At 37.7% G+C, this 24462-nt stretch overlaps 1 protein-coding gene across 2 annotated transcripts in view; it reads left to right on the top strand.

The window, feature by feature from the left end:
* The window catches only part of clcn6 (chloride channel 6), a 245446-nt gene that overhangs the window by 186110 nt on the left and 34874 nt on the right, over window positions 1–24462 (top strand). For both annotated transcript variants that reach the window (XM_039756073.1, XM_039756074.1), the window contains exons 17-19: window positions 3279–3385; window positions 5217–5403; window positions 9780–9937. In XM_039756073.1, coding sequence (XP_039612007.1) covers window positions 3279–3385; window positions 5217–5403; window positions 9780–9937 — 452 coding nt within the window. The remainder of the gene's footprint in view (window positions 1–3278; window positions 3386–5216; window positions 5404–9779; window positions 9938–24462) is intronic.

Consider the following 24462-nt stretch of genomic DNA (forward strand, 5'->3'; position numbering starts at 1 on the left):
TCAAAAATGGCTGCTGTCACATCACCCAGGTGGATGTGTCACAGTAGTGGTTGTTGAAGTGGCTCCCCACCCACCCACTGAAGAGCTTTGAGTAATGAGAAAATTGCTACATAAATGTAAAAAAATTATTATTACTTTTGAATTCACATGACTGACTGCCTTGTACAATTACTTTTTCTTTTATATTTAAAAAGTGTTTCTCCCCCCACCCCCATGCTCACATCTTATCTTTTTCTCCTAGGTTGAAACTTGTTTTGTTTTTTCCCCCTTTCTATTTATACTTTTACATGTTTCTTTGTGCTGATTTTGAAGTAAATTATTGTATTTGCTATGCTATTATTATTTTTTGATCAAGTAGAATGCCATTGTGATGTTCTGCTTTCCAAAAATAAAATTAAACAATTAAAAAAAAAAAAAAGCTTTTTACACAGCAGTTCACATATAATTTGATAAAATTATTTACAGTAAGGTCCTTAATTATTAACTTTTACCAGCTTCTACCTTTGCTAGGTAGTTTCTGATATAGCCCCACAGTAAAGCTTGCTAATGTATTTTACTTCTTTTACATCATACATGCTGGTCATTTTTTTAGTAACAGCCAATTCTCAAATAGTCAAACTTAGAACATAGACTACTCATTTTCTGTTTTATACAGACACATATTTTCTAATTAAAGTAAGAAAAGCCACTTTGGGGACAGAATGTGATTAATCTTTTCAAAGCCAATTTCTGATGCTATTTCATTTGTTTAGCTTGAAATAACCTTATTATCATGTTTTTTCCAACCATGAATATGAATGTTTCTTCTTCATTACTTTTCTTTTGTCTTTACTGTTTATAAAAAAAGTATGAAAACTGTAACTTAATAACACCATGCATAAGTTTGGTATACTTAAATAGTAACACTATTGTCGCTGTTTACATTTTCAAGTGTATGCATTAGAAAAATCAGATAAAGTCTTCCAGTTTTACCAGTTACTATTATCTCATGTACACATATCAGGACAAAACTCACTTTAAATCTAAATGTAGAGTAATTCTCTTGAGAATTTACTTGCATAATTAAATGCAAAGTCAAGAATAGTACTGAAAGAAATTATTCAAGGCATACACAGCAGTGCCAGATATGCAGTAGTGCATTACTTTGTAAGTAGTGCTGGAGAGGTCTTAGTTGGCATCAGAGATTATGAATAGCATTATCTAGAATTCTCTAATGCTGACAGATTAAATATATGTTTGCATATCGCAAGATTTACATTTTTAAAAATAGAACAGATTTTATTTCAGTGAATATTTCTCTAGTCATTTTGTTTCTATGTATCTAGCCGAGAAAAATGCTTGTTATGTTGGTACACCTACTTTTCTTGCTGAATGTTGTTTGATTAATCTGTTTCAGTTAAATATAAAAAGTTCTGTCCATCTGTTCATTAAGGAGGACACATTTGTATTGCATTATACTAACCTGTTTAAAATGTATTACTTCTTTTGAAAATATTAACAAAATGAGAATTTTTTGCTAGTTTCTTTTCAACCCTTTAGCCACAGGGAATATTTATTTTGTATGGATCCTTTCAGCTAAAATTCCGTGACACTAGATATTTTTTAAAAGCATCATGTTGTTTCTATGAAATCTTAATACTGCTGTTGTTTGTTGTTACTTAATATTTGTTTATCAGTGTATTGGACTTGAAGACAAGAGTGAGTCTATTGTGAGATTACCTAGGAACAAATCAAAGACACAACTTAGAGGTTTTACTTTAGTACTAGGGTTTAGTACTAGAGCATCTAGGAATTCACTAGAAAGAACTGGAGACTATTTACAAATGTATGACTAAGCTGGTCTGACAAGCACTACTTCCACATCTTCCTTTAGAAAATGCAGAATAAAAATGATGAAGTGAATTATGATGATATATGTATAAGCACATCAAAGAAATCAATATTTTATATAGTTAATTTCACAGATTCATCTTTGCTTCAAAATAGATGGAGTATGGGCGGCACGGTAGCGCAGTGGTAGCGCTGCGGCCTTGCAGTTAGGAGACCCGGGTTCGCTTCCCGAGTCCTCCCTGCGTGGAGTTTGCATGTTCTCCCGTGTCTGCGTGGGTTTCCTCCGGGCGCTCCGGTTTCCTCCCACAATCCAAAGACATGCAGGTTAGGTGGATTGGCGATTCTAAATTGGCCCTAGTGTGTGCTTGGTGGGTGTGTTTGTGTGTGTCCTGCGGTGGGTTGGCACCCTGCCCAGGATTGGTTCCTGCCTTGTGCCCTGTGTTGGCTGGGATTGGCTCCGGCAGACCCCCGTGACCCTGTATTCGGATTCAGCGGGTTTGAAAATGGATGGATGGATGGATAGATGGAGTATTTTTGCCATATAAAATCCTGTTAAAATATAATACTGGAATACCCAGAAACTGTGATTTTTTTCCAAATATCTCTGAACCCAATAAGGTATTTTAGATCAATCTAAGGAACTTGCAGTAGTGTGCACACTATTTTACATTGAAAAACAAAGACAAAAAAAAACACAGCTCGCTTTTGTGTAAGAGAGTGTCTGAACCGTGCCCCACAGACCAACCCCCTCCCCCATATGAAAATCTGTGCACCACATAGCTTCAGCTCTGAAAACGCTGTTCTTTAGAAGTGTAAGGCAGATTGTCTAAATGTATTATATTTAACTGTAGACTGAGCCTTGATTATGGTTTCTTTATGGGATTATTATAATAACAGGAAGAAAATCCCTTTAATTTCAAACGTGAATCTTTAGTTGTTTTTAAAAAGTAGATGAACATACTTGAAACTGAGTCTGAACTGTCCCTTTCCTGCACCCCCCTTCAAACTTTCACAGCTTGGTGATAATAGTGGTATAAGTCATACCAATAAAGACATTTTGAAACATTCTGCAGGCATATTCTGCACTCACCTAACAAAGCTTTCCTTGGACGGTTAATGTGCTACCAAATTTGTACCATTTTATTTTGGTATATTCATGTAATTTAAGTGCCCAGTTACTGTGTGTTTGGTTCAAGTAGTGGATGTGCTTTTTTGGCTTTCTGCATTCACCTCAGATAGCACAGTTTTGTTTCTGTTTTCATGTGGATTTCAGTTGCAATCATTTAAATAACTACAATGGTGTTTAAAAAGTTTCAGAACTTATGTTTTTATGTGTGTGTGTAAAATATCCTTACATACACGAGCCTTTTTAAATATAATTTTTAAAACTCCTGTGATTGTGCTCCTGGTCACTTATTTATAATATCTGTTTAATGTGTATGTTGCAGGTAGCAAAATGGACTGGGGATTTTTTTAACAGAGGAATCTATGACATCCACATAAAACTGAGGGGTGTTCCTATTCTTGAATGGGAGACTGAGGTGGAAATGGATAAGTAAGAAAAGGCTTCTTAGCTTGTATTTTGTCTTTGTTTTATCTCTATACAGTATTGACAAATTAATTTTCCTTATAAGTTAGAAGTCTGTTTTTGTTTTTTTTTTAATACAGTTTTAATGAGTGCATGATTTTATCTTAATATACCTTAGCTGCTAAGAATTACATAATTGATGACTATTGATGCTTCACTGGTGTATTACTTATAAGTCCTTACGTATTTTGCATTTATGTCATGTCAACTCAAACTAATCTGTTTTTTAAGATAAATATCAAAAGAAAAAGTTTTAGATCTAAAAACCTATGCTTTTAGGTAAAGGAGACTTGGCATTGTTTGAAAACACATCAAACAAACACAGGTGAATCAATTGTTGCATGAGGATAAAACAAGTAGCTAGCCACCCTATTCCTAACAGATCATTATAAAAATAATCAAAATAAATAGCGCAGGCAACTGTGGTATATAAAAATGCAATTGAATTCTAGAAATTATGTGTAATAATGCCATATTTTTGAATTCTTGCAAGACCATATCATGTAGTTAGGAGAATTTGCATGGCTCAATGGATAAAAATGGAAGTGGAACCCAGGAGAAAGAGAAGAGAATAATTAATCCACAATTAGGAGTGATAGACATATATAAAATACAAAAAAATAATAATTCATAATACATTTCCTTATAAAGGAGCTTCAAAAGTAGTTGGTTATGCTTAGGCAGTGGATATTAATCACCATTCCTTTGTGAGAATTTTTGGACAAGGTCCTCCATGCAGGCATACACTCATCAAAAGATTTTAGACATTAACTGCCAGAATATTTTCCAAGATATTTTTTGACATATTTTTTTAAATTAATTTAGTAATGGTAATAAAGCAATGTTCTTTCTGTAAATGACTGTACAACATAACACTAATTAAGAAGTGTAATAATCTATATTTGTGATATACAACCATTAATTTATTCTCTGTTTGGCAAATAGAAGCACTTTTAATTTATGTTAGTGATGCCAATTCAATTTTGCACTGTTGCATATAATGTTCTTTATATCTCTCTTTATTTACTTGTTCTGCCTTGTTTACTTGAACAAATAGAGAGAGAGTGAGTTTAGGAGCAAGTATTGATAGCATGTTACTGCACCCACAACAGAACAAACCAGCAAACTGGATTGGAATCAGAGTACTGCAGGAGACACCTCAGTACCACACTGGAACAGTGCAAGGTTTTGTTTTTTTTTTTTTTAATTTTTTTTTTTTTATATTTAAATACAGTGGCTGGAGCCAGTCCTGCCACCAACCCCAAGTTTTCCCTGTAAGTTGGAGGATGTGCTTGCAGGGCTGGATACAGATTAACATCATACCCAGAAAGAAGCAATTACAGGTTAAGGGCCTTTTTCAAAGGCCCATTGGAGTAGGGTCACTTCTGGTGTTTTTGGGATTTAAACTGGCAACCTTTCCTGCACAGATCCCTAGCCTCAGAGCCACCACTCCGCCTTACTTGGACAAAACAAGCAGTTAATTTGTACATTTTGCTCTATGAGTATCTGGTATATGCACACAGCCACTGACAATGGGACATTTTATTTTAAATATCTCCATTCACAAAAATGTACCAGAGGTCCCTATAGTATTGGATTAACTAGAGGATACAAAACATTCTTTACTAAATAGGAAATTATTCAATAGTAAATCAAAATCTGTTTTTGATCAGAAGTTCAAAATATTAAATGAATAGAGTACAAGTAAATATTACAAATCTGTAGTTGTGAAACTAAGGTTATTTTTAAATTGCTAAAGAACTGATAAAATGTTGTTCATATCATTTTTGTTTTCAAGACTAACTGCTAGTGATATCATGGAGCCAAATCTCACGTATGTGTATCCTCACACACGTATCCAATCTCTAGTCAGTATTCTCCGGACAACTGTGTATCATGCCTTCCCTGTTGTGACTGAAAACCGAGGCAATGAGCGTGAGTTTATGAAAGGCAATGTCCTCATCAGCAACAACATTAAATTTAAGGTATACCATTCCTAACTGAGGTACAATGGTGCAGTGGTGTTCAATATTCAGTTAAAATGTACTTTTGTCTTCCTTTCTTCTTGACTGTTTGTGTTCAAGCAAATAAGATTAACCATAAAGAATATTTGAAGAGTTTCATTGCAAAATGCTATCTATCCATTTTAGCCGATTTGAGAAAGGTGAGTTTCACTTGCATCAAATCAAATACAAATAGAATGTTGGCAATGTAAAATTGTGCAATTTTATTAACATATTTTCAAAATTAGAAATGCAAGAGTAGTTAAAAAACAAACAAATATTAATGAGGTGCAGTAGGTAACTGTCAGTGGAGTAAAATGATTAACAGTAATTCACCAAAAAGCAAATTAAACACTTAGCTAATGCACCCATCAGTGAAACCTCATACTGCCCTGTTGATTGTTGGGAAGGAACAAATTGGATAAAAGTATATATTGAGTTGTACGAAAAGCGAAATGACATTTATCACATTCTGAAACTAAAGCTTACGTCTGAATGTACAATTGTACAACACATGTTTTCTAAAAGATTATATTCCATGGCACTATTAGTCTTTTAACGTCAGTGGTTCTGAAGATTTGAGTCTGGCATTCATTGTGTTTTGCAATGAAACTCCTTATGTTTTAAAATTGATTTTCTATATACAGTATATATAACGATACAACATTATATATTATGTAATATTGTGTAAAAGAGGAGAAGCAGGTTTGTTTTAAAAATACCTTTGGTCATGTGATGATTGTTAAATAACTGTTTGTTTGAATCTGACACCTTCTCTTTTAAAGAAATTTACACTACCAAAATTTTGCTTCCTCAAAACAATGATAAACTAGAAAAAATAAAGTTCATAATCCTTTTCTTAACAGAATACAAATATAAATGTTAATGTTTGGGGGTATTCATAAATAAATAAAAGAAAATCCAAAATATTTATATGCAATCTCTTTAACATGGCAGTGCTGATCCTTTTAGTTAGGGACCTGAATTGTATTGCTTTATTAGAAACTGAGGTGGTGTAAGGCTATCTGTTTACTTGTGTTAAGAATGGTCATTGAAAAATGTGGTTTTGTATTTATTAATATGTATGCACCCATGGATGGTAAAGATTGAGTGGAGTGTTTTGCTTCTTTGAATAATACATTATTATACTTTATCATCGATAACTAGATATGATTGTATATAATTGGGTTGGAGGTTTAATTATACATTGGATGGTGACCTAGGAAGAAATCATTTAGAGTCTTGTCTACCATTTGCTGGGTCCTATCTGTGTATGAAAACCAGTATGAGCTACAGGCTGTGCAGATTACAATGAATGGAGGCTGGGGGGTGTGAAAAGATATACATGGGTGCAGGTAACACTCTCTCTTGCCAGGTTGGATCAGATGTATACTTTAAGCATGATTTTAACCTAGTTTCTGTTGCTGATGTTTTTTTTTTTTTTTCTGACTATGGAGTAGTTATTGTGAATTTGTCTTTTCTAATTTGCAGCATTAAACCTCTCACTTTATTAACAAGCTTTTACTTAATTTTTATTTTAAAGACAGTTTTATTTTTCTGTACACGATGGAGAAAGCAGGTAGGGTATCTCTGAGGTAATGGTGGCACATATTATAAGAGCAAATTCACCAGTTCTGCCAACAGTACTCTTTTCAAATTTTAGAGTAAGAGTTTGCACTCCAGCAGACTATGAGTATTTTTTTATATATTGGCCAGACCTAAATGATACGCAGCTTTAGATCTTGGCATGGTAAAGAACTTAGAGAAGTGGTTCAAATTTGTTCTAGGGCTGTGAACATTTATTTTTAACTTTTCTATAAGGAATTGTGAGGGAATTCTACTGTACAAGACATTCCTGTGTTTTTTTTCTTGATGGTTTGAGAAAGGTACATTTCTCCAAGAGCTTACACAACATTTACAATGCAGAGCCTAAATAGGGGGAAGTCTGTGGGAATTAATAGTGTTGCAGTTGAGTTTTGTAAAATGTTCTGTAATGTGTTAGGACCTGATATCATGGCTGTTTTATAGGAACATTTGGATGTAGGAGTACTGATAATGAGCTGTTGGAAAGCAGTGTAGTCTTTTGCTATGGATGTGTGTGACATAAGTACCTTTAGACCAGTGAGACTGCTCAACAAAACCCACAAAATCAAGCCCAAAGCACTGACAATCAGACTAAGAAAAGTAATGAGCTCTGTTCATCCTGAGTTATTGTGCTCCTATTAGGGTAATAGTGGTAATAATATCGTTCCAATTAGAGATGAAGTCTATGTCTATAAGCTTATTTGTCTGCATATTCGGTTCATTTCTCTAGAGCAGGAAAAATCTTTTGAAAGGAACCATGGTTATTTATGAAGCATTTTAAAGGCATTTGGTTTATTATCTGGGTTAATTTCGAAGATAAAGATGCACTATAGTGACATTCAGAGTGTGCTGAAAATCAATGTGGTGATCTTAGTGTTTTGTTTATAGTAATTAGGGGTGGATGTTAGACTAGGGTGTTCTTTGTTGGGAATGGTGTATTCCAATGGCTGCTGAACTCCTGTTAAAATAATGAGAATATTTGGATATTTTTATATTCCTAGTGTCCCCTATATTTTCGAACAGCTTTGTATGAAGATGACATTATAATGTAGGTGGGGAACTGAGTATAATATGGGATAGTGGTTGTTCTGGAAAGATTTCAACATGTTTCATCTGCAAAAAGAAACTTCGCCAGAAATTGGACATGGAGTGAATCACCTTCTAAATAAATAACCCTCAAGATTGGAGTGGACAAAGGGTGTCTTGAAATACCCAAAGAGTCTTTCTTGGAAATGAAGGCTTTGAGACAAAGAGGTAAAAAGGAGTGCCCAATTCATTGATTAGTTGTTTAGGGAGCTGCCAATTCCTGCTACCATGTCTCTCTTATAGAGGAAAAGGTTTGATTATCAGTAATGTACTTGCCTCTTCCACGTGGCATAAACTAATGTGCATTATACCTCCTCTTGAACTCTTATTAGGTATCCAGAGCAATTTACTTTTTAATGTTATGCAAAGCAAAGGCTAAGGCAGTGTGTGCTCCATTTGCCTTTGGCTGAAGCAGGACAGAACCTTAAGATGAAGAAATGCTTTTTGGTTACAGTCTTTGACAAAACCTTTGTACAACCTGACAGGTCAGTCCTGGAGGTCACTTGCCTGTGTCTTTTTAGGACAGGTGGGAGAGCTATATATTGACAAGGCACTCTTATAGTTATCCCCAGGAATCTGTCTGCTTCTGGTTTGTACTCTTTTTACTAGAGCTTACTCTAGTGTGGCATCTCTCTGAGCCTCATATTCAGTGGAGTTCTGCAAATATCATTTGGCCTCAAGAGTAACTTTTAAAAGACCTTAAAGTTACAGATTCTAAAAAAAATTAAAAAACAATAAACAGCCTGGGATAACTTGACTTGGATCAATGTTGTGGTGTGGCACAGAAAATATTGGGACTACTTTCTTTGAGACATATACTAGACAACTGTTGCAGAATACCTATAACAACAACATTTATTTATATAGCACATTGTCTTTTTTCTCTTTCTTCATCATGTAAAGCACCTTAAGCTACATTATTTGTATGAAAAAGTAAGAATTAAAATCAGAGAAAACTAATTAAAATAGAATAAAAGTAAGGTCCAATGGCCAGGGAGGACAAAAAAAACAAAAAAAAAAACTCCAGACGGCTGGAGAAAAAATAAAATCTGCAGGGGTTCCAGGCCATGAGACCGGCCAGCCTCCTCTAGGCATTCTACCTAACAAAAATGATCAGTCCTCATTGTATTCAGGGTTCTTATGGAAGGACTTAATGATGACGGTCACATGGACTTCTGGCCTTTAATCCATCGATGTAAGTTTGATGCAACAATACATGCAACAGGACATGGAAATCAATTTTACTACCAGGTGTAAATTATATACAAATGCACATTAAACGGGGTCATTGGAACAAGTAATGGTCATCGTGAGCTATATATAACATGTTTTGAATATTGTTACAGCGGGCTGCTTTATAAAGATCTAAGTGCCACATCTGGTCTACAAGCTTTGATTTTTGACACCTCTGCCCTAGTGAAAGCCAAAATTGATTTGGAAAATAATTTCTATAAATTAACTGTTAATCTTGATACTTTTGTAAAATGATGGTGTACTACTGAAGCAATTTGTAAATTTCAGGAAAATTGAAAATTGAGTTAAAAGTTTATTTGTATTTTTTGTTTATACAAAATTGTGTTGTTTTCTTTTTATTTATTTGGATTTTTAGATTTAGATATTGAGATTTTTGATTAATAAAGTTGACTTCAAGTCTTTCTTTCTTTCTTTCTTTCTGTTCTCCAACATAGAAAGCTAGTATTCTGACACGGGCTGGTGAGCAAAGACGAAGATGTCAGTCGATGAAGTCTTATCCATCAAGTGAACTGCGAAATGTATGTGATGAACATGTGAATCCAGATCAGGCAGAAGAGGCTGAAAACATAGTTCAGCAAATGCTAGAGAGACGGTAAGTAGCATTTGATAAAATCTTAAGTTTATTATCTGCATCATAATTAATGCTGCTAGTAAATTATTGATTTTTTTTCTTCTTCAAATTAACACTAGTATTCTGTAGACCAGGCATGTCAAACTCACTACCATTGGTGGGCCGCTTCGACTGCCATATGTGCGTCAGCGGGCCGCACTGTAACAAATACTATTATACAAAGTTACTGTAGCTTTCTTTCCAATATGTAACACTTAAAGTTTAAAGAAAAGCAATTTATTTCCATACAATCTCCGTACAACAGCGTACAATTAGAGCCTTAGCCTCTTAGCCAAGTCCTTATATTATTATATTATATTCATTATATTATATTCATTGCTTATATAGGAGTCTTACAGTGTGAGATTTGTTTCTTTTGTCCCGACACTTGGCAACTCTTGTTAGTAACCAGTTTGTCAATATCAGACTTGAAAACTTGTGCAGCTGCAACTTTTATGAGGGATGAAATGTGGTCGACAGTAAGTCTTGAGCAATGTAGGGTTTTGGTAGCTTTCATTAACGAAAACAATTTCTCACAAAGGTAAGTGCTTCCGAACATAGACAGTACTCTCGATGCCAACTTATGGATCTGCACATACGTGGGTGGCAGGTAAGCATACAAGCCCAGCACACCAACTTAATTGTATTTTGCCATCAGAATAGAATCTGACTGCAGTTCAATCAATTCCATTTGGATATTCTCAGGTGCATTCTCAACGTTGTAAGAGTATGGTGACGTAAACAGCACAAAGTCCTGTTCTTGTGAACTGAAATCGCGAATACACTTACTGAATTCATTGCTCAGTAATACATGTTGGAAAACAAATCCTCCAAAAATCAAATTTTGCTTTACTAAGTTTACTTCAAAGTTAATATTGTAAAATAAGCTGATATGCAAAAAGCCCCCTGACCTACACTAATTATACAAACTCAAAATCACAAAAATCCGGTAATAAACAACTCACCACCTTTCGCGTCCACTTCAGATCTTTAGCTGTAGTCTGCACTAACTGTTACAATACTAGCTCAAAATGACATAAAACTAGAGCAAAAAAACGTGAAAATATGCAAGCTATTACTACTCGTGATGGTCAGTTCTGATCAGTGGCCAGTCTCAGCAGCCCAGACAGTAGTGTAGTCCAGTGGTGCGCAACCTTTTTGACACCAAGGCTTGCTTTACTAGAAGCACATTTTTCCAGGGATGGGTGGGTTGTTGGAGGTTGGAGTTTGTGTTGTGATTATGGGCAGGTTTGTAGGGCAGTTTTATACATAATTTACATTACATTTCTGTTATTATTAAGTTATAATATAGTAATAGAAGACAGTTTACCATAATGCATAATCAGTGAGAGCCCTGAGCTTATTTTCCTGCATCCAGACGATCCCATCTGGGGAGGATGGAAGACAGTGAAATGCGAAGTGTGTTGCTTATTTTCAGTCTACTCTGTAATCTCGTTTTGGTTGCTGTCACTGCAGAAAACGTGCATCACAAAGATAGGATGTTGGAAATGGAAGCAGCTTCAATAGCTTTTTTCACGTTAGTTTAATCTTCTCCTGTCTACAGGTTATGCTGACGAGAATTTTTCTCAGCATTTCCTTGCGATAATACATTTTCAGGCTGCGAATGATGCCCAAATCCAATGGCTGAAGCACTGCCGTGCAATTGAGTGGAAGGAATTCAATGTGAACATTATCTAAATGCGGAAACATGTTGTGGTCAGCACAGTTATCCTTTTCTTCTTCTTCATATTGTGAGGTTTCTGAACTCTCTTGGGATCTGGGATCCCCCCCACCCAACAGGAACGACACGCTGAAATGCGTCCCGAAGAGCTATTGCCACGTGTGAGATTGTTTGTCCGGGTCCCAAGAGAGTTTAAAACATCATATATTCTTGAATGAGTGCCGCATTAATAGGAATGTTTCTTGAACAAGCATCACTGCAACCACATAAAAATGGCTTTTTCGGCGCCATCAAATGCAGCAGTTCGCATACATTTGCAACCCGAGATTTTTCTTCTTTTTTGCATATAGCAAGTATGCCATTTCTATAGAAGGGTGACAATGAGTTAAATTCCAGTGGATGATTTTCAAATGTTGACGAGCAATAAGGAAAAGGTATCACTTAAAACCACACAAAACAAAAACAGTAAAAAAACAGTACGAGGAATGTTCGAAGAAAGAACATTTTTTACAATGTTTCTGTTTGGGGATCGTTGTGCAAATGTCCCCAACTGAGCTGTAACCACAGAACTAACTGCTCTGTGGATGATTCATTCAAGCATTTCACGGTCACTTCGTTGTAATGAAAGTATCTGCTGCTGAATGTACTTCGTAGTAACTTGAGATTTCTGTGGACTCGTGTCATACAGGGAAACTGTCAGAAACATAAAAATACTTTGTTGTAATAATCTCTCACCGCGGTCTCTCTTCTCTCTGTGCTACTGCAAAGCCCAACCCGCCTAACGTTCTGAAAAGTGTCCTCAGTGAAGGGGGGCAGCCTTTTTGCTGTAGCCCTTCACTGAGTGATTCTCCGTTGCTGGCAGCTCTCTTGCGGCTCGGTAGTAGGCTGAGACTGCAGCCTAGCACTTCAGTTGCGACTTTGTGGCTGCAACTATACTAGCAGATGACGTTTCCGGTACCGTAATGCCATGGGAAAACGTGCTGTTATCAGAAGGCAGAAGTAAGAAAAGTCCATATGTAACGCCGAAGATGCAGAATGATTCAATCACAAACGATAGTAATCATTTTGTACAAGTGTAGTGCTAACTAGGATCTGTCATGCGGGCCGCATGTTTGACATGCTTGCTGTAGACTCAGTGTAATTTGCCTTAAAGTTATAGTGCAGTCGTCATCAGTCCTTATGGATGATAGTGCAGTTGTGATCCACTGGGCTGGCTACTTTGAGCAGTCGTTCAAAGCTGATCCTCTGGCTAGGACGCTGGATATCTCTGTGTCCACGGTTCTTGAGGCTGATCCTCCAATTAGCTGTGAATCACCCAGTCTCACTAAGATTGCACAGGTGGTGATCCAACTGAGGGGGGGAAGGCTACAGGGATCGAAGGTATCCAGGGTGAACTTCTCCAGGTTGGTGGTAAGTAAGGCTGTCCTCCTGGCATTGCAAGCAATGTTTGCTTCCATTTGGGAGACTGGCATCATCCCAGCTGACTGGAAAACGGGACTTGTTGTCCCTATCTGGAAAAGAAGGGTGATCACCTGGCCGGAACAGTCTGGTTTTACGCCTAAGTAGTCTGCCATCGACCGCATCTTTACACTGAGGATTCTCGTGGAATGCAAACGTGAATATCAGCAGTGTTTCTTTGCAGCCTTTGTCGATTTTCATAAACGTTCGACTCAGTTGATCGAGCTGCCCTGTGGGACATCCTGAGGGTTTGCGGAATTCGCTCAAGGTTGCTGGATATCATGGCCGGCCTATACACTGGTACTGTGAGTGCTGGGCAGAGTGGAGGCAGAACCTCTGTGTTTTTCCCAGTTGATTCTGGGGTTCATCAGGGGTGTGTTCTTGCTGTTACTCTGTTCAGTGCTTGCATGGACTGGGTGTTGGGCAAGGTCGTGGGGTCCAGCAGCTGTGGGGCATCTGTTGGTAAAGAAAGATTCACAGGTCTTGACTTTGCTGACGATGCTGTGATCTTCGTGGAGTCAATGGAGGCTCTGATCTGGGCACTCGAGAGACTGAGTGAGAATTCTGAGTGTCTGGGCTTGTGAGTGTCCAGGCCTTTAATGACCTCTTGGGCAAAGCCATTAGCAGTGTGTCTGTCTGCGGAGAGAATGTTGACCTTGTTGAGAGGTTTACTTACCTTGGCAGTGACATTCATGTCTCTGGTGACTCTTCCTATGAAATCAGTAGACGGATTGGGAGAGCATGGGAGGTCATGAGGTTGCTGAAAATGGGTGTGTGGTGTTCCCAATATCTGTGCAAAAGGATGAAGGTCCAAGTTTTTAGAGTCCTGGTTGCGAGACATGGACACTATCCAGTGACCTGAGACAAAGACTGGACTCCTTTGGTACTGTGTCTCTCCGGAGAATCCTTGCGTACCGTTGGTTTGACTTTGTGTCGAATGAGCGGTTGCTCATGGAGTCCTAAATGAGGCACATTATCTGCATTGTGAGGGAGCGTCAGTGGCGCGTTTCTCCAAGGGTGGTGCTGCTTGTAAGATCCTCATTGCTAGGGACCCAAGTGGCTGGACCAGGCCAAGGGGTCACCCACATAACACCTGGCTGCGGCAGATAGAGGGTCATTTCCAGAGGGTGTGACTGGACCGCGTGTCTTCCTGGAGGGTTGCCAACTGGGATCCCGAGTTGTTTCGTCGTGTGGTGGATGCGACAACGCACTGTACCAGTGCATGCTCCCCAACTTGACTTAACACTAGAATTACCAGAGCCTACGAAAAAACTCGTAAATCCGTCCCACCTTAAATCGCTTCTTAAATCCCTTCACACCTCTCCGCCAGCGTCCTTTGTCCTCTAAATGTGCTGATAAAGAGAAGCTAGAAGCAGCCGGCTATTCCATCCCACCACCAATTTAGAACGTGCACGAACTTCTCTCAGCTCATGCCTTGATTGAGTATCTAGGAGTGAAGTGAAGTTTTAGAGAGGAAATAATAGATTGTTATTTAGAACACACGCATTTCATGTCTGCTTTTATTCTAAAATAGTAAGACTAAGAGCAGTTTACTTCTCAAAACGGAGTAGTGCAGGTTCGAACTCGCAACCTTTTGGTTCCCAGTTGGCAGATGAATCTGTTGCGCCACGGAGGCAATCATAATAAACGGGTGTCAATATCGCATGTTAAGGCGGCTTTTTGTTTCTGCAGTTATATTTTTGAATAAAAGCGCAACTGTTGTGTTATATTTGTACCTTCTGTGAAAATGTTTCTTTGATATTTGGACTTCAGGCTTCATACATTATATAGTTTATGCCTACATTTTGTCATCTACTACTAGAATATAAAAAAACGTTTCTGTTTTAACAATGTGTTTACACAGATTACTGTAGAAACGGAACAGACATGAAATGCGTGTGTTCCAAATAACGATCTATTATTTCCACTCTAAAACTTCAATTTACTCCCAGATACTCAATCAAGGCATGAGCTGAGAGAAGTTCGTGCACGTTCTAAATTGGTGGGGGGATGGAATAGCCAGCTGCTTCTAGCTTCTCTTTATCAGCACATTTAGAGGACAAAGGACGCTGGTGGAAAGGTGTGAAGGGATTTAAGAAGCGATTTAAGGTGGGACGGATTTACGAGTTTTTTCGTAGGCTCTGGTAATTCTAGTGTTAATAGAATAAGAAGCCAATTGTGCTATTAATTAAACCCGTTATTTAATTTCATTGCTTGTTGCTGCTCTCATTCTACCACAACACACATTTCGAAAACTGTTGTTTTTCTGTTCTTTCTAAGAGCACCGTCAGAATGTTTTGGTGACCTGAGAGATCAACCTTACCAAGTCCAACACCTCTCTTTAATTTCAGATATTGCGTAATGGGTACAGGGGAGCTGGTCATATGGTGGCTTGTTTTGTGTCTCATTGTTTGGCTGCTAATTAAAGAAAAAGAAACAACTATGGGGCCTGTGTTAACTTGATCATTTACACTGTAATATGAGAGCAGTAAAAATTACTTTGCATAAAGATTTAAAATAACCTTTAGGTTCTCCTGACATACATTTACTGGCTCCTTCAGTGTGACATCAAAGTAATAGGTCTTGTAAAAACACTCCATATATAAAAAGGAAAAGATGGTCTTTCTCTTTGACAAAACATTATCATTTTCATTGGTGACACTGTAAGCAAGTCAACTAAAAGTATGAATAGGATGGTGATAGAAGAGATGTGTTGATATGAGATAGCAGCCTGTAATACTGTACATTACCTTGCAGCGCTGGATAGCAATGTCGAGTAATGCAACAATGAATACATACAGTTGAAATTTGTATAAAATAATTAAAAATTTTACTATGCATTCAAGCTTATTTACATTGTCAGTGTTACATTCTGACTGTGGAACTCTATGCCTTTAGTAACGGAGAATGCACATGAGCAGCTTGGTTCTCTGTACCAACACTGAGTTAATATGGAAGAGCTGTTGCTTGAGAAAACTAGGATAATTTGCATAACACTGCTGTTAAATTCATACTTTACAATAATCAAAATCACAATAAATGGTAACACACCCATAACACACCTTTCATATTTATGGACAGAAAGGTATTAAAATATTTACAAACATAAAATGACTTTGACAATGTATCTTATCATAAATTAGTAATGTGTGTTATATAATTGCTACGTAAAAGATTTTATGATTCCCTTAATCTCCATTGTGAATGTGCTTGAAACAGATGGGCACATTAACTCTTGGTTGGACAGTTCTTTGTCCAGATCATTTAGTGTCTTGAAGGTGCGGTAATGGGCCTGATAGGTATCCCCTTCGATAACATCATTCTATTCTGCAGAGCAACAGTTCACCTTAGATTTTTCAGCAAGGATTGCCTCTACCTGTAATGCTTGAATCTGTTAAATAATTCACCAATCATATGGTCATAGTAGGACATGATAAAGTACCACACCAATGCCACGTACTTAGTCTGAAACTGGCTTTATAATTGTAGCTTAAATCGTTTTTGCACTTTTTTTCTGTACTGTGGTGTTTGGCATTTTTTGTAATGAAAAATCATGAACACAGGCCAAAATGGGAAGTCCCAGAACACCCTTTAGGCAACCATGAATAAACATTCTGTCTAAAAACAAGGTAGGTACCATTAAGAACAACTGTGGTGTTGACTCAGTGAAGAAGGAGTCCTTCTTGGAGCTTAGAATGTTCTTGGAGGGCTTGTAACAAGGTTGTCCATGTATATCAATCAATCAATCAACATTTATTTATATAGCACATATTCATACAAAAAATGTAGCTCAAAGTGCTTTACAAAATGAATAGAAAAATAGAAGACACAATAAAAGATAAACATAAGTCAACATTAATTAACATAGAATAAGAGTAAGGTCCGATGGCCAGGGTGGACAGAAAAACAAAAAACTCCAAAGGCTGGAGAAAAAATAAAATCTGTAGGGTTCCAGACCAAGAGACCGCCCAGTCCCCTCTGGGCAATCTACCTAACATAAATCAAACAGTCCTCTTTGTATTTAGGGTTTTCATGGAAGGACCTGATGATGATGGTCACGTAGACTTCTGGCTTTCAGTCCATCAATGTTGGTGCATCATGATGCTTTGAGTAGGTGGTGGTGGCGCAGCCGCCACCACAAAAAACCGGAAAAAGAAACAGAAGAGAGTAGGGGTCAGTATGGATTTTGAGCCACTGTGAATAGTTATTATGAAGAATTGAACATACAGAGTATCAGTATTAAGTTAAAGTGAAGTTATAAAAGGCCATGTTAAAGTAATGTGTTTTCAGCAGTGTTTTAAAGTGCTCTACTGTATTTGCCTGGCGAATTCCTATTGGCAGGCTATTCCAGATTTTAGGTGCATAACAGCAGAAGGCCGCCTCACCACTTCTTTTAAGTTTAGCTTTTGGAATTATAAGGAGACACTCATTTGAAGATCTAAGGTTACGATTTGGAATATAACGTGTCAGGCATTCCGATATATAAGATGGAGCGAGATTATTTAAGGCTTTATAAACCATAAGCAGTATTTTAAAGTCAATCCTGAATGACACAGGCAACCAGTGTAGTGACATCAAAACTGGAGAAATGTGTTGGATTTTCTTTTCCCAGTTAGGATTCTAGCAGCTGCATTCTGCACTCGTTGCAAATGATTTATGTCTTTTTTGGGTAGTCCTGAGAGGAGTGCGTTACAGTAATCTAGTCTACTGAAAACAAAAGCGTGAATTAATTTCTCAGCATCTTTCAATGATATAAGAGGTCTAACTTTAGCTATGTTTCTTAAGTGAAAAAATGCTGTCCTAGTGGTCTGATGAATATGCGATTTAAAATTCAGATTACAGTCAACGGTTACCCTAAATTTTTACTTCCGTCTTAACTTTTAATCCTAGTGCATCAAGTTTATTTCTGATAACCTCATTGAATCCATTATTGCCAATTACTAAAATTTCAGTTTTCTCTTTATTTAGTTTGAGAAAATTACTATTCATCCATTCAGAAATACCAGTAAGACATTGTGTTAGTGTATCAAAAGAGTCGGAGTCATCAGGTGCTATAGATAAGTACAGCTGTGTGTCATCAGCATAGCTGTGGTAGCTCACGTTGTAACCTGAGATAATCTGACCTAACGGAAGCATGTAGATTGAGAATAACAGCGGACCCAGGATAGAGCCTTGTGGAACACCATATCGGATATCATGTGTCTTTGAGATTTGATTACCACAACTCACAAAGAATTTTCTCCCTGCCAGGTAGGATTCAAACCAATTTAAGACACTGCCAGAGAGGCCCACCCATTGACTAAGGCGATTTCTAAGAATATTATGATCAATGGTGTCAAATGCAGCACTCAGATCTAAGAGGATGAGAACAGATAAATGGCCTCTGTCTGCATTTACCCATAAGTCATTTACTACTTTAACAAGTGCAGTTTCTGTGCTGTGATTTGTTCTGAAGCCTGACTGAAATGTATCAAGAATAGCATGTTTATTGAGGTGGTCATTTAACTGCATAATGACTGCCTTCTCTAGAATTTTACTTAAGAAGGGCAGGTTAGAAATGGGTCTAAAATTTTCAAAGGCAGAGGGGTCAAGATTATTTTCTTGAGCAGGGGTTTAACTACAGCAGTCTTAAGACAGTCTGGAAAGACCCCCGTATCTAATGATGAATTAACTATGTCCAGAATATTGTCAATTAGCACGCCTGATATTTCTTTGAAAAACCTGGTTGGTATTGGGTCAAGGACGCAGGTGGAGGTTTCAGTTGAGAGATTATACTATGTAATTCAGGTAAATCTATCCTGGTGAAAGCATTTAATTTGTTTATAATGGAGTACCGGGGCTTTGGAGGTTCTGCAGTGTTGGGGAGATATACTATGTTATCTCTAATATCATTAATTTTTTGAGTGAAAAATACAGCAATGTTCTCACAGGTTTCACTGGAAGTATTCTGGGGGATTCCTTTGTGTTACCTGGGTTTAACAGACGGTCAATTGTTGAAAATAAGACTCTGGGATTACTAGCATTGTTATTTATAATATTAGAGAAATAGCAGCCTCTCAAGACGGACAGTGTTATTGTATTCTGTTATTTTAACTTCAATATCTCATAATGGATAGTTAGTTTAGTTTTCCTCCATTTACGCTCAGCTCTACGACATGTTCTTTTTAAATCAGACACTCTTTGGGTCTTCCATGGAATAACAGTACTAGAGGATTTTGTAACTGTCTTTTCAGGTGCAACTATGTCAACAGCAGTTCTTACTTTAGAATTAAAGTTTTCCACTTTACTATTTACATTATCCTCGCTATTGTAGTTGGCATTATAAACGGACTGATTGCTTAGAATAGTTGTAAGCTTTAAAGCTGCTGATGAGTCAAAGAAGCGTTTTTTAACAAAATGCTTCTCATGAGCGTTTTCTATCTTTATTTCTATATTAAATAGTAGAAGGAAATGGTCTGATAGACCGATATCAGTGACCTGCTTTATATCAACTTTAAGTCCTTTAGTAATCACTAAGTCTAACGTATGACCTGCTTTATGTGTAGGCTGATTTACGAGCTGCCTCAAATCAAAAGAGTCCAGGAGGTTCATGAATTCCTTTACCTTTTGGTCACACTGATTGTCGACATGAAAGTTAAAGTCGCCGACTATTAAGAGTGCGTCATAGTTTGTAACTAAAATTGACATTAAGTCAGAGAATTCCTCAAGGAAAGACGTTATATTTAGGAGGTCTATACACGGATAATACGAGAACGTGAGAATCTCCATGAATAACAACGGCGAGATACTCAAAGGACTTAAATTTACCAAAACTAACATCTTTACATTTTAATCGCTCGAGTAAATGTTTGCCAATCCGCCCCTTTTTCCCTGGCGGTCGCACGAGTAAAACTGTAATCCGGGCGCAGATTCGATTAAAACTGCCGCCCCATTGGAATTAAGCCATGTTTCATTTAGCAATAAAATCAATGTTTCTATCACTAATAAGATTGTTTATAAAAATGTCTTGTTAGTTAAAGCTCTAACATTTAATAGTGCCATATTTAATGTTTCTGAAGGGCAGAGCTGAATTTTATGCGTGTTATTGGTAATCGGAACAAAAATTAAGTTATTTTTGTTAACGCCACTCTGTGTGTACTTTTTATGTAATCTACAATCCGTTTTATAGTCTTAATGCAGTGTTGATCTGAAGTAGTAATTTCAATTAAATTATTGGTGTTTATGCCGCACTGCCTAGATTTTTTACGTGCATTAAGATTTGTTATTAGATTATTAATGATGTGCACTTTAACGGAAGACTCTGTTAAGCCATTATGTCCTATCAAACCAGTAGCATTACGTAAGGGGTTAGCAGTAGAAGTAGACAGTCAAGATAGACGAATTACCTTAGCGATGTTTTGGAGAGGACCCGGCGCCAAATCTATTCGGATGCAGTCCATCCCGCTTGAAGGCGGCCTTTCCCAAAAAAGATCCCAGTTGTCTATAAACCCGATGTCTTGATTCTCGCAGAAGCCTCTCAGCCAGTTGTTTAAACCCAGCAGACGACTGTAGTATTCATGCGATCGTCTGGCGAGAGGTAGTGGACCCGAGATGAAGATTTTTGCGGATGGGGTCCTCTCCTTCGTGTCTTCAACTAGTGCTGCGAAGTCAGCCTTGAGAACCTCTGACTCTCGGTGCCTTATGTCGTTTACGACGGCATGTAGAATGATGGATCCAATTGCCCTCTTGTGCTTCTGGTAGAAGGTCGGCGCCCGCATCATCACATCTCGAACTGGAGCACCGGGAAAACAAGAAACAAAGGATTTTTGATTAGGGCATGTGATATTCAGGTTTCGTACAATTGAATCACCTACCACGATTGCATCACCCGGGGTTGAAGGCAGACTGGGGACGCGGAGAGGGTCGAATCGGTTCTGGATTTGAATGCTCGCCTGTGCCGCTGGAGGTGTTCTAGCCTTGAACCCCCGCCTGCAAAGCTGAAACCCGTCGAGGTCTTCATCAGCGTTGTCGTTGTTCCTACGAGGCGCGGGGGTGAAGCTTACTTGCCCTTGGACTTGAGCGGCACGAGGTGGGGTTGATGTTACGCCGACTTCAGTTGTTTGGTGTGGTTTGTCCAGCAGCCGAGTCTTCAAGTCTCTGAGGTACCTTCGTCTGGATAGGAGTTTCTGAATCTGTTTGTCGAGTGCCTGGAGTACCTCGACAACGACGGCAACACGATTCATCTCACTGTCGGCCATTGTCTGCTTCTACTTCCGCTTCCGCTTCGTCACCTAGGAAAGAAAGAGAGAAAGTTAGTCTCTGGTATGTGAAGTAAACATTTACAGTGTCCTCGAGAGCAGCTCTCGGTTAGGAGCAGTAAGCAGGACTCAAGGGTGAAATCACATTCACTGGATCATTGAATTCCTATTCAGTTTTTGAGACGAGATCAGATCAGCAAAGACAGTTAGGTTCCACATTCTTAATTTCACTCTTCAGATACAGAATATTATTCAGGTATGAGCACAATTTCTCCACTTTTTGTTTAATGTCATGTTTTAAACCATTTATTAGAGTGATGGACATTTCAGACCCTTAAGTCCTGGGATACACTTGGCTGCTGTCCTCTGCACAGCTTCAAATCCTGCTATGTCTTCCTTGTACCATGGCGACCACAACTGCACACAATACTCCAGATGTAGTCTTACAAGTGAGTTATATAGTTTGAGCATAACGTCCCTTGATTTAAATTCAACTGTTTTTATGATATATTACAGTTTAATTTCTTTTTTAACTGATGAAAAATTCAACATATAAATCCTTTTCAGTGCTTGCTTCCTATATGACAGTGTCTCCCATCTTGTACTTTTAAATGATGTTTCTTTTGCTCAAATGTAGCACTTTGCAGTTTTTAACATTAAATTGCATTTTCCAGGCATTCACCCTGTTCTTAATGTTATCCAGGTCTTTTTGAGTTTTTTTTTGATGCCTCCTCAGTGACCGCCATCCCACAAAATTTAGTATCATCTGTGAATTTAACAAGTTTACTAATTATACCAGAATCAATGTCATTAATATATATATCATAAAAGGCAACATTTCAAGGACAGACCCCTGAGGGACTCCACTCATGACCTTGCTGTATGTGGGGCATACTTCTCTTATCTATACTCTGTCTCCTGCTGATTAGCCAAATAGAGATCCAGTTTTGTTGATTACTCCTGATGTCTACAGCTTCTAGTTTCAGAATTAATCTTTGGTGTGGTGCTGTATCAAATGCATTTTGAATGTGTAGTCAACTATTCTGTGTGCGTCCTCAAAACAAAATCTAAAAGACTGTTTTGGCAGGACCTTCCTCTTATAAAACCATGTTGGCTGCTATTTAGAATATTTTCATTTAGGTAATTTTCTAATTTATTTCTTATTATAGTTTCCATAATTTTGTTTGGCACAGAAGTAAGACTAATTGGTTTGTAATTACTAGGATACTGTACTTTGTACTGCTTCCCAAGCTGGCATGATTATAACATGTGCTGCTATCCTAGAGCAGCAACAAGGAGAAAGAAAAAATAAAGAAATGATCCAGGGCGCGAGCGATAGTAACTACTTTCCTACTAGACCACCACAAGTACAGAAGCACACCAGCAAAAGCAAAGTTGAGTCATAAAAGTCAGTTGACTTCCATTCTTGCTCTAAACCCCTACTGTTACCTTCAAAAGCAGTTAGTGTCTCTTTCTATCCTACAAAAACCCACCTTCTAGCCCAGGGGTGGCGAACTCCAGGCCTTGAGTGCCGCAGTGGCTACAGGTTTTCATTCTAACCCTTTTCCTAATCAGTGACCAGTTTTCACTGCTAATTAACTTTTTCCTCATCACTTTAATAGCCCTGTTAGAAGAGTTCAGCCCTCTGAATTGATTCCTTCATTAAATGACAGCTAAGCAGAAATGAAATGTGAAACAAGCTTACAGATGACCAGCTAAACTGGGGCTTCAAACTCCCACCAATTTCACGTCAATCACTTTCTTAACACTAGAATTACCAGAGCCTACGAAAAAACTCGGCACATTTAGAAGACAAAATATGCTGGCGGAGAGGTGCGAACGGATTTAAGAAGCGATTTAAGGAGGGATGGATCTACGAGTTTTTCGTAGGCTCTGGTAATTCTAGTGTTAATAGAATAAGAAGCCAATTGTGCTATTAATTAAACCCGTTATTTAATTTCATTGCTTGTTGCTGCTCTCATTCTACCACAACACACATTTCGAAAACTGTTGTTTTTCTGTTCTTTCTAAGAGCACCGTCAGAATGTTTTGGTGACCTGAGAGATCAACCTTACCAAGTCCAACACCTCTCTTTAATTTCAGATATTGCGTAATGGGTACAGGGGAGCTGGTCATATGGTGGCTTGTTTTGTGTGTCATTGTTTGGCTGCTAATTAAAGAAAAAGAAACAACTATGGGGCCTGAGTCAAGTTAATTAAAAAGTAATCAGCAGCAAAAACTGGTCACTAATTAAGAAGATGGTAAGAATGAAAGCCTGCAGCCACTGTGGCATTCGAGGCCTGGAGTTCGCCACCCCTGTGCTAGCCTAATGGGATATCCATGATACCTATTCACCAGTGAATCTGACTTTTTTTTTTTGGCAAATCTCTGAAACGACTCTTAGCACCATTCTTGTTCCCTGGTAAATACCCAGTGTGTCTTAGGGAATCTCCAAAGACAGTGTAAGATGATCATTTCTATTCCCTTTCTTAGCACAAAAGGTTATATGCTGGAGCTGCTAACCATTTTCTTTAACTGCTTTCATCCTGATTCTTTCTATACCTGTACTAACATCTCAAATTCCCTTACATTACATTTTCTACCACATGTTCTTAATCAAAATGTAAATTCTTTGATTGGTTTTTGCTCATTGCTTTTTACCCTGTTTACTTATTTTTGTTCTTTCACACTAATTGTTTGGGAAGCCTAGTAAAATAGAAACATTATAGTGGTGATTTAGACAAGCACTTTAACAGCTGCAGATCTAACTTAAAAAACACAACTTTGACCCTAGGAAAAAAAAAACTATCATGTGGATAGTCTGACTCTCTTTTGTGTACTTTTTGTGTTTTATAGTAATTTTCTTAGAAAAATAGCTTCTTTTTTGTCTTTGCATTTTCTCATAAAGAGGTGGACTATTTATCTGTTCTCTGCTATTTATACATTTATTTTTTCTTACATAAAATTTCCTTTTTTGTTTTTGTAGTTTCTTATAAAGCTATTCCTTTAGAGGCCTCCATTGCTTCAGAAGAGTGTCTTCTGCTCTTTTCCTTGCATGTTTTTCTTACCTGTCTTGCTCAGAAATACCCAAGTCTGGCCATTCTCAAGGAATGTCCAACAGCACGGAAGTG

Source organism: Polypterus senegalus, chromosome 6, assembly GCF_016835505.1.
Source record: "Polypterus senegalus isolate Bchr_013 chromosome 6, ASM1683550v1, whole genome shotgun sequence".
NCBI classification, from domain to species: domain Eukaryota; kingdom Metazoa; phylum Chordata; class Cladistia; order Polypteriformes; family Polypteridae; genus Polypterus; species Polypterus senegalus.